Source organism: Saccostrea echinata, unplaced genomic scaffold (assembly GCF_033153115.1).
Source record: "Saccostrea echinata isolate AGI-Se365-2 ecotype Australia unplaced genomic scaffold, CSIRO_AGI_Sech_v1 ptg000033l, whole genome shotgun sequence".
Lineage (NCBI taxonomy): Eukaryota > Metazoa > Mollusca > Bivalvia > Ostreida > Ostreidae > Saccostrea > Saccostrea echinata.
Window position 1 is genome coordinate 36,188,795 of NW_026889782.1, and position 15,678 is coordinate 36,204,472.

The 15,678-nt window shown below is 33.1% G+C and overlaps 1 protein-coding gene across 1 annotated transcript; it reads right to left on the reverse strand.

The window, feature by feature from the left end:
• Nucleotides 1–60: 60 nt before the first annotated feature.
• Nucleotides 61–15,175, reverse strand: LOC133198889 (uncharacterized). Its single transcript, XM_061334824.1, has 9 exons — nucleotides 14,993–15,175; nucleotides 11,856–11,967; nucleotides 10,694–10,873; nucleotides 10,447–10,481; nucleotides 9,460–9,514; nucleotides 9,153–9,217; nucleotides 2,462–2,656; nucleotides 950–1,187; nucleotides 61–410 (listed from the first exon to the last, which is right to left on the reverse strand). Exons 2-9 carry the CDS (start codon nucleotides 11,944–11,946, stop codon nucleotides 118–120), a joined length of 1,152 nt encoding a protein of 383 aa, XP_061190808.1. The 5' UTR covers nucleotides 11,947–11,967; nucleotides 14,993–15,175; the 3' UTR covers nucleotides 61–117.
• Between the last annotated feature and the right edge of the window lie 503 nt (nucleotides 15,176–15,678).

Genomic DNA, 15,678 nt, shown 5'->3' on the forward strand with positions numbered 1-15,678 from the left:
AGTTCCATTTTGCTTTATAGTTCTTTTTTTTTTTTTCAGAAGTCAAAAAGATTAAACTAATGTAAATAAAAACGTTTAATTTATTACAATACGTATAATTTATAAAGAATAATAAATTCATCCATCTGGAATTTCAGAATCCCTATCTTCGCACACAAATGGAAGATATAGTCCGTTTTTATCAGTAAAATACGAGTAATTCCTTTCCGGAATCCACCTCCATCGCATCCGTTTCACGTCATAGGACAGGAGGAGTCCAAAAGTCCTATCTACAACGTTATACGTCAGGTCCTCTATCCAGTTATCGTACGTCACAATGGTCCCGTCATCAAACGCAAGGACGTCACCATATTTATCCAAGATGTGAAGAATGTTAACGCGAAACACCACTGTTCCGTTTAAATCGTGTTCTGTAATTTAAATTAAAATCTTTACATTGTAAAATTCGACAATAAACATAACACATTTAAAGTTGGGTAAATGCAGGGTTAGACAAAAATAAGTATATAAACTTTAAAAGCGTGGACAAGTACTTACAACAAAGCGACACACGAACTCGTATCTTAGCATATACGTGTATGACAAGTACACAAAGGAAAGAGTTTATACTCTTAACAAGAATATCTAGAAAAGATTGGAATTACCTTAAATCTTTAAAACTACCCCTGCTGTTTTACCCTTGTATATTTATTTATACTGTATATACATACATATACATTTATACTGTACATACATGTATATAAATTTATACTGTATATACATACATATACATTTATACTGTACATACATGTATATAAATTTATACTGTATATACATGTACATATATTTATACTGTATATACTTGTATATATAATTTTGCACCAAATCATGAAAACGACCATTGAGCGTAACGAGCTTAGAATAAATTACTCAATCGGGATCGATATCCGGATTTTTTCTCTCGACTCACCCGGATGTATTCTGCTTACGTTGAGATGGAGGCCGTAACTGTCTCCATACCATACCATCAGCTCAGAGCCCGGATCTACTTCCTTTATAGTCATGTAGAAAATCAAACCTGCGCATGGTACTGCTTGCGCATTTTCTTCTTGGTAGTTGCGTGGAGAATTCACAAAACGCAGCCAATTACTGCTGTCCAATGGCATAGCGTCTATGACGTAAGTTCCGTTTCCTTGCAATTTTTCAACCTAAAACAATACACAAAATTCTTTGTAATGGTTGTTTAATACTTATATGCGGAAGATGAAGCCAGCTTTAATTATCCTATCTGACAATTGGAACTAACTGTTTAGTGAAAATAGATCTTGCAGGGCATTTATTTACATGAGCAAAGGTAGAGAATAAGTGAATTCTGCCTGATTCAAGGTCTAGGAGTAAGAACGGATAAAAACCTATAACCAGTGACAATTGCCGATATTTTAGGTAAGAAACGTACCACAATATCTTTTTTCTGTGATCACTTGTTTTATCTTCATGTATTACTGTAAACCAACATTTTAATTTTCGGTTTGAAAGCCATGAATGACTTTTAATTTTCGCGGCCGGGGAAACATTCGACATATTAATTGATCAACTAAATGAACCATGGAGATAACGAACAGAATTCAAGATCAAATGTCCATTCAAACATTACAAATTAGGAGTAGAGCAAACACGGACCTCTAAAATATCAGATAGAACCATGTGCCATGGAGGAGTGAGCATCCCCTGCGGACTGGTCATACCCGCCACATGTGCTCCTTGCCATGAATAAAAAATGGTTTGGAAGTAAAAACAATAACTCTAAAGAACTATATATGGTAAGGGCGTATTCCTGCCCCCATAATAGTCAAATTTTGAAAATCTCTTGAAATGAGAAAAAGTGCATATATTGTATAAAACAATCCAAATTAAGACAATATATTATGAAATTGGAAAAATTAGCTGGCTTTTCTTGTCTCTGTGACGTCACAAACTATTTGGATTTCCGTTATTTTTAAAATAGAGGCCAAAATGCACAGAGTTTGTTCAATTTTGACTATAGTATTTATAGAGCGCAAGCTTGCTCAGGTATCATATTCACATATTTCATTGATATTATCATTCTACACATTATATCAAAAGATCTAGTCTGAGCAGACCTGCGCTCGATAATTTCCAATCAAAATACCGACGTAAAATACGCTATTTTCTCTCAAAATCATTGCAATTTGGAATTTACGTCATTTTATTGACGTCATATCTAACTAATGATGTCATAGTTGATAAAAATATTTAATGCTTTGAAGTCTGCAAATATCCACCTGGTTTAGAACATAATTAAAGATTTCTCCATCAAAGTTTTATTTTGGGGGCAGATACTGGCCACTACAGAATATAGTCCTTTGTACCTTCTTCTCGCTCACAAAAAAAAGTCTGGCTACATTTTTTTTTTGCTTTTTTCATTTTATTTTTTGCAACAATTTAGCACTTGGTCACTTACCACCCAAGAATACGGATCTTTATCACTGATATCTGTCCTCACCAGACCATCATAGGATCCCAGGACTGTGTACTTAGAGAGCGGGATGTGTGTCCACGCCCCCATCCCGGCCCCCGGGATTGAAGACAGGGTGACCTTGAATCCATTCGGAGTCGTCAGATTGGCCCGGTTCTCGGGTTTTGACCCTAAAGGAATCTAAAGGATATACATCACATGGATACAGAAGAGGATATACATCACATGGATACAGAAGAGGATATACATCACATGGATACAGAAGAGGATATACATCACATGGATACAGAAGAGGATATACATCACATGGATACAGAAGAGGATATATATTACATGGATACAGAAGAGGATATACATCACATGGATACAGAAGAGGATATATATTACATGGATACAGAAGAGGATATACATCACATGGATACAGAAGAGGATATATATTACATGGATACAGAAGAGGATATACATCACATGGATACAGAAGAGGATATACATCACATGGATACAGAAGAGGATATATATTAAATGGATACAGAAGAGGATATACATCACATGGATACAGAAGAGGATATATATTACATGGATACAGAAGAGGATATATATTACATGGATACAGAAGAGGATATACATCACATGGATACAGAAGAGGATATACATCACATGGATACAGAAGAGGATATATATTACATGGATACAGAAGAGGATATACATCACATGGATACAGAAGAGGATATATATTACATGGATACAGAAGAGGATATACATTACATGGATACAGAAGAGGATATACATCACATGGATACAGAAGAGGATATACATTACATGGATACAGAAGAGGATATACATCACATGGATGCAGAAGAGGATATATATTACATGGATACAGAAGAGGATATACATCACATGGATACAGAAGAGGATATATATTACATGGATACAGAAGAGGATATACATCACATGGATACAGAAGAGGGTATATATTACATGGATACAGAAGAGGATATATATACATGGATACAGAAGAGGATATATATTACATGGATACAGAAGAGGATATACATCACATGGATACAGAAGAGGATATACATCACATGGATACAGAAGAGGATATATATTACATGGATACAGAAGAGGATATACATCACATGGATACAGAAGAGGATATACATCACATGGATACAGAAGAGGATATATATTACATGGATACAGAAGAGGATATACATCACATGGATACAGAAGAGGATATATATTACATGGATACAGAAGAGGATATATATTACATGGATACAGAAGAGGATATATATTACATGGATACAGAAGAGGATATACATCACATGGATACAGAAGAGGATATACATTACATGGATACAGAAGAGGATATACATCACATGGATACAGAAGAGGATATACATCACATGGATACAGAAGAGGATATATATTACATGGATACAGAAGAGGATATACATCACATGGATACAGAAGAGGATATATATTACATGGATACAGAAGAGGATATATATTACATGGATACAGAAGAGGATATACATCACATGGATACAGAAGAGGATATACATCACATGGATACAGAAGAGGATATATATTACATGGATACAGAAGAGGATATACATCACATGGATACAGAAGAGGATATATATTACATGGATACAGAAGAGGATATATATTACATGGATACAGAAGAGGATATACATCACATGGATACAGAAGAGGATATACATTACATGGATACAGAAGAGGATATACATCACATGGATGCAGAAGAGGATATATATTACATGGATACAGAAGAGGATATACATCACATGGATACAGAAGAGGATATATATTACATGGATACAGAAGAGGATATACATCACATGGATACAGAAGAGGGTATATATTACATGGATACAGAAGAGGATATATATTACATGGATACAGAAGAGGATATATATTACATGGATACAGAAGAGGATATACATCACATGGATACAGAAGAGGATATACATCACATGGATACAGAAGAGGATATATATTACATGGATACAGAAGAGGATATACATCACATGGATACAGAAGAGGATATACATCACATGGATACAGAAGAGGATATATATTACATGGATACAGAAGAGGATATACATCACATGGATACAGAAGAGGATATATATTACATGGATACAGAAGAGGATATATATTACATGGATACAGAAGAGGATATATATTACATGGATACAGAAGAGGATATACATCACATGGATACAGAAGAGGATATACATTACATGGATACAGAAGAGGATATATATTACATGGATACAGAAGAGGATATACATTACATGGATACAGAAGAGGATATATATTACATGGATACAGAAGAGGATATATATTACATGGATACAGAAGAGGATATACATTACATGGATACAGAAGAGGATATACATTACATGGATACAGAAGAGGATATACATCACATGGATACAGAAGAGGATATACATTACATGGATACAGATTATTTTTCCCTGATATATATCCTAAACAGTTGTTTAGTAATTCTGTGTTTTGTCAAGTTACGTTTTCCTTTATATACAGGGTGTTTCTGAAAACATGCAACCATTTTGATTGACTTAATTTTATTCGTGCTTCATCCAATACCATCCACCAACATATTAAATTAAAAGGCACAATTACAAAATTTATTCTCGTAAGAATAAAATTATTCCGGCAAATAGATAATGAGCTACGAAAGAATAAAGAAAACCTTTAAAATTTCACCTAGTTACAAAATATGTTCTAAATGACGTCATTTTTGCTGAATGAATAAATGTAATCGATGCAGGAAATTTTTCATTATCATAACTAGTGCACAAAATTTCTTTGTTATGAACCTTGACTCATTTTTTAAAAACGATTTGTTCATGTGTTGTAATGGGGTGTGTTTTATAAACTGTGACCTTTAAGGGGGGGTTAAGTCAGGTGAATGTTGAGGCCAAATGCAGATTTTCGGATTTGGAAGAGAAGAATAATCCTCAAATATTTGTTTCACCCAGTCTAATGTGTAAGATTCAAACCATATTTCAGCATCCGATATACACGACTTTTCATTTTTGAGTTGCATTCGTTTACAAGGTCAGTTATATTTTACTTAAGGATTTCATTGGAGTCACTGAATCAACGTCTCTAACATTCTCAATGTTTTCATGTGTTCTATTCTCTTCGTTCTTCCAATTTTTCCTTTTTTATCACTTGCGTTCCATTATATTCAAAATTTTGTTAAAAAATTGTACAACTTCAACTTTTTTTAAAGTTCTTTGCATTCTGGATTCTTATCTATATTGTCCTAAGCAATCACAGGAACTAGCGACATGCTTTGATAAAACAGTGTCAAAACTCCTGATGATTGATCTTTAGTAAATTTCATATTCAGAATGATATGACCTATTTTTCAATGATGTCAAATATGACTTTATAATTAATTTAAATGATAATTATTTCCCAAATTTTTGTTATCAATAAAATCTTAGGCCTATTTTCTATAATTTTAAATAAAACTTTTATATATCTCTGTTTGCATATCAATAAAGTGAGGAAAGCAAATGGTTGCATGTTTTCTGAAACACCCTGTATATATCCTAAAAGTGGATGGTTTAAGTTAGGAAATGCCATTTCATTGTTAGTAAGTTACATCATTTCATTGTTAATTAGTTACATGTATGCCAAGTTTGGTTATACTTACTAAATAATGAAATGACGTAACTTACTAAACAATGAAATGACGTAACTTACTAAACAATGAAATGACGTAACTTACTAAAAATGAAATGACATAACTTACTAACAATAAGATTACGTAACTTTCTAACAATGAAATGACATAATTTACTAACAATAAGATTACATAACTAACTAACAATGAAATGACGTAACTTACTAACAATGAAATGACATAACCTACTAACAATGAAATGACGTAAGTTACTATCAATAAAATTACGTAACTTACTAACATTGACTTACGTCATTTCATTGTTAGTTGTTTAGTAAGTTACGTCATATCATAGTAAATAAGTCTACACTTTCTTTAAATCTTCTGGAAATCAAATTTTTCTTTTGAATGGACATAAACACAGATCTAAAGTTTATATCCTGCAAAACTTTTAAGAAAATTTCAGGCCAGGATATTTTAAACCGATATATTCTAAAAGTGTACTTTTATCGGAAAATAATAAAAACTACGAATATCATGTGTGTTTGATTGCCATGCTTCTTTGCATTTTCAGGAACTTAAATTTATCCTTCAGATTTAATATGTTTTAAAGGTTGGAAATCTGGTGTATTCATAAATGATATAAAAAGTATAATAAAGAAAACTCAGAATAGAAATATAACAAAGCAAAACCAATGCACCGGTGTTGTCAGTTCAGGTTTGGTGCACCTAAACAACAATGAAACAAGAGATCATGTTTACAGACAGAGCTGTTTTAGGGTAAAGAAGAATTTTTGTTTTTCTTTTTTTTATTCAAAATTAAAATAACTAGTGCTAATTGTAACGGGAACCGTTACAGATGTTCCCCAAACGGCTCCCCAATCCCTTATGATGCCCCATTCCCCACAAGCTTCAATAAATTAGACAATACTTTTGTAATATACATGTAGCTGGACACTTTATTTTTAAGGGTATTTCATTGGAAAACTACTCCGATATAGCCATATGGGTACTAGTCAATCAAATTTCAGCGCATGTACTTGCACATGTTTTCTACATTTTTCACATTAATTTTCTTATAGTGTCTCACAATACATACATTTGTATTAAATATTAAAGAATCTCGTTGAAAAATAAGGGAGATGTAACCCTTTAAGTATTAGCCAATCAGAATTCAGCATACGCGCATGCATGGCCTTGCATTCTATTTTGATAGTATCATAATGTAGGAACTCTATGTGCCTATCCATGTCGTAAATTTCATCCTGGTTTGTTGAAAACAAAGGGAGTTATAGACTTTTAAAGTTTCAACCAATCAGATTGCAGCACATCTGCATGCACGTGTTTTCAAGAACTTTCCTATATAACATGTTGTAGCACCTTTTAATATTTACTTATATTCTAAATTTCAAAGTATTTTGTCAAAAAACAAGGAAATTATTGAGATTTTTGTATCAGCCAATCAGAGAAGAGCGCACGTGCATGCGCGTGAGTTCACGCTAATTTGATCATGTTATCTTGTCTAGACTACTAATATATCTTTATATTTTGAGTTTTAGAGCAATTCATCAAGAAATATAAAAGTTACGGCTTCATCAAGTATATTAGTCATTGCACGCGCGCGCACATGCATGCACGTGCGCGCAAAATGACCTTCGTTCCGAACACCTACACAACATGCCTATTAACCCTAAAAAGGTTTCATGTCAATCGGATGAGTGGTTCTATGAGAACACTTCCGGACAAAAAAGTACCGGAGAAGAAAGTAGAAAAAAAGAATAATAATAATAATAATAATAATAATAATAAGAAACAGAGTAAAAACAATATGTTCCCAAACTTCGTTTGGGGAACATAATTAGAAGCTATCCAACACACATGTACTTTTCACGGCGTCCTGAAAGAAACTGAAAAGCGACGCTATCTGAACGACCGTGTCCAGATTTTTCCCGCGCACGATTTCCATTTGGCATTTACCGAATGTTTTCATTTCCAAGAATAACTTGCATTTGCTTCTCCTAATTTGGCAACGCCAAAAACTTCCAAGGATAATGCGAGCGCGATAACTCTTTCTATACACAGTGCATTCCAATGTACATAAAATATTTTAAGTAAAACTTAAAATTCATTTTTTTTAAGCGAAGAGAAAAAAATTCAAAACAGTAACGCAAAAGTGTCAATAGGAAAAGTTATTCATTGTCAATTAGTTTCGTCAATTCATAATCAGTAATGAAATACGGAGATAATCAACAGTATTCAAGCTCAAAGTCCATTAAAACAATACAAATGGGGAGCAGAGCAAACACGGACCTCCAAAAATATGAGAGGTGGGATCAGGTGCCATGGAGGAATGAGCGTCCCCTGCCAACCGGTCACACCCGTCGTGTGCTCTTTGTCATGATCGGGAAATAGCGGGAAAATCCGTCGACAATTTAAAGGGAGTTTAATTTTGTTGTTCGGAGACATACATGATGCTGCACTTTGTTATTTTAACATATGGTGAAAGATATGAATTCTAAGATTTTTTCATACATGTACCAAAACAAAAAACAAAAACAAAAAAACAACGAAAATTAAACCACCACAAAATATTCTGATTTTAGAATATTTCAATTCATTCATAGTAAGTTACGTCAATTTATTCTCAAATAGTCTAAGCATTCCATGAAACTACTAAATTACAAAAGTTTCTATCAGATTGACTTGTGTTTGGTGATGAACTGCACGAAAAGGAGATCTGTGCTTTAATAATTTTGAGTTGATGAACCATAAGTCGTAATCGATATCTAAGATTCTTACTCCTAAACTGCTTAGACTGTGACTTACCTTAATATTCAGAATAATATTACTCATATTTTTAATTATTATTACTTATATTATTACTCATTATTACTTACAATATTACTTATTTTTTTATGTATTATTACTTATATTATTACTTATTATTACTTATTACTAATTATTACTAATATTACCTACCTCATTATTAATGAAATGCCTATATGTTTTACTTTCTCTGCCATACTTCATATAATCGTCACAAACTAAAAAAAAATATTTCAGTGTCTAAAGAGAAATCTTTTTTCTTTTTAAGAATCAGGTTACAAATTTTATTGGATCTTCTTATTAATAAGCTTAAAATGATTAAAACTGTCTCTTTCAATTTGTTTTGACTTTCATTTTCAATTTGTCCATCCGTTTCACTTTGTGCATTTCACTTTCAGGTTTTATTCTTCTTTGACTTTCAATTTGTTTTTACTTTTATTTTCAGTTTACGTTGACTTACACCTGTCCATTTCATCATCGCCATTCATTATAACTTCCAGGTCTTTATACAGGGTCTGTAATTATAATGAATAGTTACAAATGTAATCTGTAATCATATTGTAATAGTTACAAATGTAAAACATTCATTATAACCTCCAGGTCTTTATGCAAGGTCTGTAATTATAATGAATAGTTACAAATGTAATCTGTAATCATATTGAAATAGTTACAAATGTAATCTGTAATCACATTGTAATAGTTACAAATATAAAACTTTCATTATAACTTGTAGATCTTTATACAGATTTTGTAATTATTATAAAGGAATGTTTTTAAGTTTTGTAGGAGTTATTGGTGTGTAAATCACACAGACTTGTCACGTAGGCATATTTCATGAAGCGCGGTAACTTTTAAAATTCATTGGATTAATATTACCAACAATAATCATTACATTTTGTTGAGAAGTAAACATAATTTTTATACGATCCCAAGGACATGAACATGAAGCTCTTCGAACTTAAACAAATTAAAAATATTTGTATTATAAAGTTTCATGTTTCAAAGATAAAATGTTATTCAAACACTTTTTAAATAAACACACTAGTGACGCTTTCTCTCTCTGCCCCCCCCCCCCCTTCTCTCTCATTTTAGATAAACGTTTTTCATCATAGACATCTACCATGTATTTTACAAGCATTTTAGAACTTATGTACAAAAGTGATCTCTCTCTTTCTCTCTCTGTGTGTGTAAACATTTTATAACATGTACAAAAGTGATCTCTCTCTCTCTCTCTCTGTGTGTGTGTGTGTGTGTGTGAGGGTGTGTGTGTAAACATTTTATAACTTATGTACAACTCTCTCTCTCTCTCTCTCTCTCTCTCAGTGTATGTAAACATTTTATAACATGTACAAAAGTGATCTCTCTCTCGCTCTCTCTCTCAATTTTCTCTGTGTGTGTGTGTGTGTGTGAGTGTATAACTTATGTACAAAAGTGATCAATTTCTCACCAGTCTTTGATCAGTCATAACAAGGAGCTCGTTTTCTAAAATAGAAAAACAGAACTGTTTTAGCGTCACAAAATGGTTTGTACAACTGTTTTCCTATCTGTATTTTAGTCAATTATTTCAAAGTCTATGCAAAAAAAAGAAAAATTGATAAAAATCACAATATTCAGAATTATTACTGGAATGTGAGTTTTTTGTACTATACATTATTTATCATCTAGATTTTGAGTTCCTGTCACGTGATACATACCCATAATATATGACGTCAACGCCTCTTCCTTTTCAGCACTGTCAATCACCACCATGGATCCGCCCATTTGTTGACAAACTGCGACACTGCTGTTCTTGGTAGCTGGTTCTGTGTGCACTGCAAAGCACCATCGTCCAACTCTGATAAAGCCGGGTTTACATGGTGCGCATGCGCCAAAACCTTTGAGTTATAAAAAGGACAATGTGCATTTGGTGTCATAGCTTTGTACCTTTATTTATTAAATGGGACATAACAATTTCTTTTTAATGGTTAAATGTACTGAATTTTTTCTCCAAATATTTTGGGTAAAGGGGGGGGGGGGATATAAATCGAAACATTTCAGGAAATTTATTTTACCAATTCTTAAAATTTTAAAATTAAAGACCGAGGGTGGGCTCACATTACCATGATTAATGTCCGTACAAATGATTCGAAGCCAATTAAGTTGCTTAAATTTAAAAGTTTGTGGTAATGGTTGTTTGTAATGGTTGTATAGGGGTTGTAAGGGGGTAATTTCAATGCAAAGGGCTCCGATAACTCCTGTATTTCAATTTTTATCAATATTTACTAAAATTGTTTAAAATTCATGGGAAAGGGATAATCTTATGATCACCGAAACTTATTTTCTAAGAAACATAATGATTCCACATTATCAAAAAAAAATGGATAAATAATAAGAAATCGAATATCACAAATTTGATAATTTTGAAATGATATTATGCACAGTTTACATAATGTTAGCCAATGATTGACATTTTATACACTTTCTTTAATATTTTACAGGTATGTCATTCAGGTGTGTATTGTACGAATTCGTTATGTAAACTGGTGATTATTTATATAGTGTGTAAATTAATTTTGGAAGTTAGGCTTTTTATTCAATGTTGTTATAAATATTGGTGTTAGATGAATGTAAAGGTTTAAATAATCCCTAAGCTCTAGAGATATAATATTAGTTGATGCATTTTGTCCACAAGCAGCCGTGGATCTATTATGTAAGTAGATGAATTGATATACTACATGTAGATATAATTTGAAATTTAAAATAAATCTCCAAACCAAACGTATTTTGATATGAATGTCTTGTTTCTACTTTGGTGGTAAGGGGGGGGGGGGGGGGGTCAATAGAACAATAAATGCAATAGTAAAGGACAAAACTCACCAACATAACAATGTTGTATCAAGATAAACCAACACAACACTCTCTTGGCCAGAGATCTGCCGATCTGAAGGGAACACATTATGGATTTCATAGGGTTTATAAAACCTTTGTCCTGGAAAGAAAAATGCATAGATATAACTGCCTATTTATGATACATAGTGCATATTATTGACCTCCAGCAATATATGAAGGTTGTTGACATCATACTGTATTTTGAAGATAGACTGTGGCAATTTTGACATATACTAAACAACAATTGCCAACTTTTTAAACAAAGTTTATAAATTGAATGAAAAAAATGTGTGTTTTACCTCCAAAGATTTACATATTCAAATATAAAAACGTAAGCTGATATAGGGACTATATATATACTAAAATCTAAAGTACCTAGTCTTGTCCATAAACCCCTCTCCATCTTGAAAAAAAAAACCTATAATACATGGAACCCCCCCCCCCTCTGAATACCCCCGTTAGTAAATGGGCCCGTTTAAACACAGTTTACGGCCTACGAGTGTAAATTAGTTCAATGTATAAGCATTGAAGACGGTCATCTGCAGAAGAGGCGAACATGCATGACTGATATAATGTGATAGAGTGGTTAGGGAAGTGGATTTTTAAATTAATTATGACAGAAATGTCTGCAGATAACAAATCAGTATGCGCTATTGGTTTATTTCTGGTATCGTGCTATATTTCACTTTTTAATGTACGAGAGCTATGACAGTCGCCATGCAGTTTAAATCTGTATCGTTGATATGTGAACTTACATGTTTCTAAAATTCTATCATGGGAAACGCCTTTGTACGAACAACCTTAATCTGCTCTTAATGATAAAGCTTTGAATGTTTCTAGAAATTTGGGGGGTTTTGACCAAAAGTTTCATAAAAAGAATAACTTCGATTCCATTTTTTTTTTAACTTTTTTCCCATGACCCCCACCCTTTGAAAAAGAATTAAGCCTTGGTTAATCACATTAACCCCCGTACAGAAATAGAATCTAACACTTAATACCGGGTTTGGGGTTCTTTCTGGTAGCTTCTCTTATTCTCTTATCTTACCTTATATTACTTCTACTAATTTGCTAAGAAAAAATTGGTTCATTTGAAACCTATTATGAATGTCAAAATGAGTTTAGATTGTGACAACATAAAATGATTAAGCATTTCTTCTCCCTTACTACTTTGAAAATTTCCATTTACCTGCCCTTGACTGGAGATTAGGTTGATAAATATGCAAGGGAGGTGGAGTAAATACTGTAAGAATGGGTCTAATATTAGTCTTAAGCTTAACAATGTCATGTTTGTATAGAAAAATACGTGATATCTATCTTTTTCTCTTCTTTCCATATGGCACTAGTATTTACAAAGGTTTCAAAACGAAATTAACATTTTGATCATTTGCACTTAACTTTAGGTACAAATGATTGTAAATCAATGTCTGATAATTTTGATTGTTCGAACAATATTCCCGAGTAGCTCATTTGCTGAGGGACGTGGCAAGCTACCCTACACGTCACTTGTCGGAATTTAGTATTCACAAAGTTACCCCGAGATAAGAAAACACGTGGTGAATTAAGTCACAATACCGTAAGAAGAAGACCGTTCACGGTAGCTCGCTCGCTCCGTGATCGAGAGGTCGTGAGTTCGAATCTCGACCGCGACTGACCTAAGTCGATAAAAAATGGGTAGCAACCGTTCCTTTGCCATGCGCTCGGCACTTTGAAGTGAAAGTTGCGGGTCCTTCGGATGAGACCTTAAAAACCGAGGCCCAGTGTCGCGGCAGGCGTTGGCACGATAAAGATCCCTCACTGCTCAATGACCCTGAGTGCCGAGTAAAGGTCAAAATTTGAAGCCCTTCACCGGTACAGGTGTATATGGTGACTTCTCTATATGAGTGAGAAATTCTCGAATGGGACGTAAAACAACATACAATCAATCAATCAACCGTAAGAAGAAAGAAGAGTTTTTTGTCTCATTTAAACCATGAGTGCTTATTATGTCTATTGATCTCCTTTTAACACAAATTTATACATACCATATAGGACTATCATTAAATACATTAATACATTAAATATCATTAAGAACAATAGACAAACATGCGCTGATTATGCATTTAGTAATTAAAAAAGTCCTCATTATGAATTCAAGAAATCGTGTTGACTCCGGCCTATGAAAACGGATTCAAACTTTATAAATACAAACTTTTATTTATTGCATTTACGTAAAATTTTTTTCGTATATCGTTAAGAGCAGTTAACCTTTACCGCCAACCCTACCATGCAAATAAAATAAAATACATGTAATGCCTTTGTAAATAGATTTACAACCATGATATTTACTAGTTTTGATTTTACTTACGAATTTTGACTTGAAAGGGATACGTAAAAAACCGATTTACGACAAAGCGAAGGTTATAAAATGGCAGCCTCCAAAGCAGATGAAAATTTTAATTTAATTATTTATCATTTAATGAACCATTGATTACTTTAAAGACGGCCATGATTCATTACGAATTCAATAATCGGATTAAAGAATATGTAAGGTACCCGGATGTTTACATCCCGTCGGAAGTATACAAGTAACTGAATGATTTAAATCTCAATATCACTGTTTTGTATCGAACGTATTTAATGTTGAGTCAAAACTCTAATGATATACATGTATCACACAGAAACAAGGATTTTAATGTACTTGCATTTTTTTAAAATTAAAATAAAAGAATGATTCTAAATAAATTAATCTTAGGAAAAGTAGCAAATTAAACTTGTTTCTGGGACCTTATCTTTTCACAGTATTCATTCAGGTATCAATCTAAACTGCAAGTTGTACGTAGGAAAACTACAGTGTATATAAAATTAAGTTTTGATCACAACAAGTGTCTAATTGGTGGCCCGAGGGCACCAGATCATACCTATCTAACAGTCCTTTTGAGCATAAACATTAGTCCTTATATCTAAGACTCGTGAAGGAGGGGGTGGGGGTGATTAACAGATTGTTGAATGAATAAATATTTATTTCAGAGTGCAGAGGAGTATATGTATTAAACTGTCAATGCATATTTATTTTTAAATCCCGGATAATATACCGGTATATTATCACATCAGTTCAAAGGAGGTCAAAGTAATTAAAATATCCTCACCTCATTAATTTGACACCCGCCGTCTCCTTAAAAAAATTTTATTCTTTCTATAATAACGGCTACAGCATCACTTTGTAGATTCTGACACGGTTCTCCTTAAATCGCAATTCATACCCCCTAAATTCTCCAAGACGTCACGGTCCGCTGATTCATTTATTTTCTCATAAACAACATCTAGGCATATAATATATTCCTATTCTCCTCGCCCGTCTAAAGTCACTGGTGGTTAATTGTCATTCTTCGTTGATTTTCCCCCCATCTTCGGTAATTTCCGTATCTTAACAGAATTTGATCGAATTTTCTTGATTCTTATTGGTCGGCACATTTCGTCATTTTTCGTAAAATGACAGTCCATTCATCACTTTTAATTGTCGTACCTGCGTGTAAAATGTTCATTCAGCAAATTCCACTACTGTTTGAAAAGTGCTCTTTTAACCTTGTTTTTCTGGAGTTATGAAATTTAATGTTTGTCTTTAGTTGAGTAACACAGGTGTTTCATGTTAATTAATGAGGACATTGTGTCCGATGCACATAAAGTGCTCTGTGGTGCACGTCACAAAGCGTGTAAAATAACTACTGACAGAAACGTCAATTGAACGTGTGAGTTATTAACAGTAAGGAAAGGACAATATATAGATATGTTTTACCTACCATAATAAAGTCCCTGTAGGTCATAAGTGCGTTGT

Bases quoted from the DNA above. Each gene is read 5' to 3' on its own strand.
- LOC133198889 (XM_061334824.1), bottom strand. From the start codon at position 11,946: ATGAAATCCATAATGTGTTCCCTTCAGATCGGCAGATCTCTGGCCAAG. The intron at 9,218-9,459 runs GTAAGTCAACGT...ATTTTTTTTTAG, and splicing joins CGATGATGAAATGGACAGGT to TTTGTGACGATTATATGAAG. The intron at 411-949 runs GTGAGTCGAGAG...TTTAAATTACAG, and splicing joins CGTAAGCAGAATACATCCGG to AACACGATTTAAACGGAACA.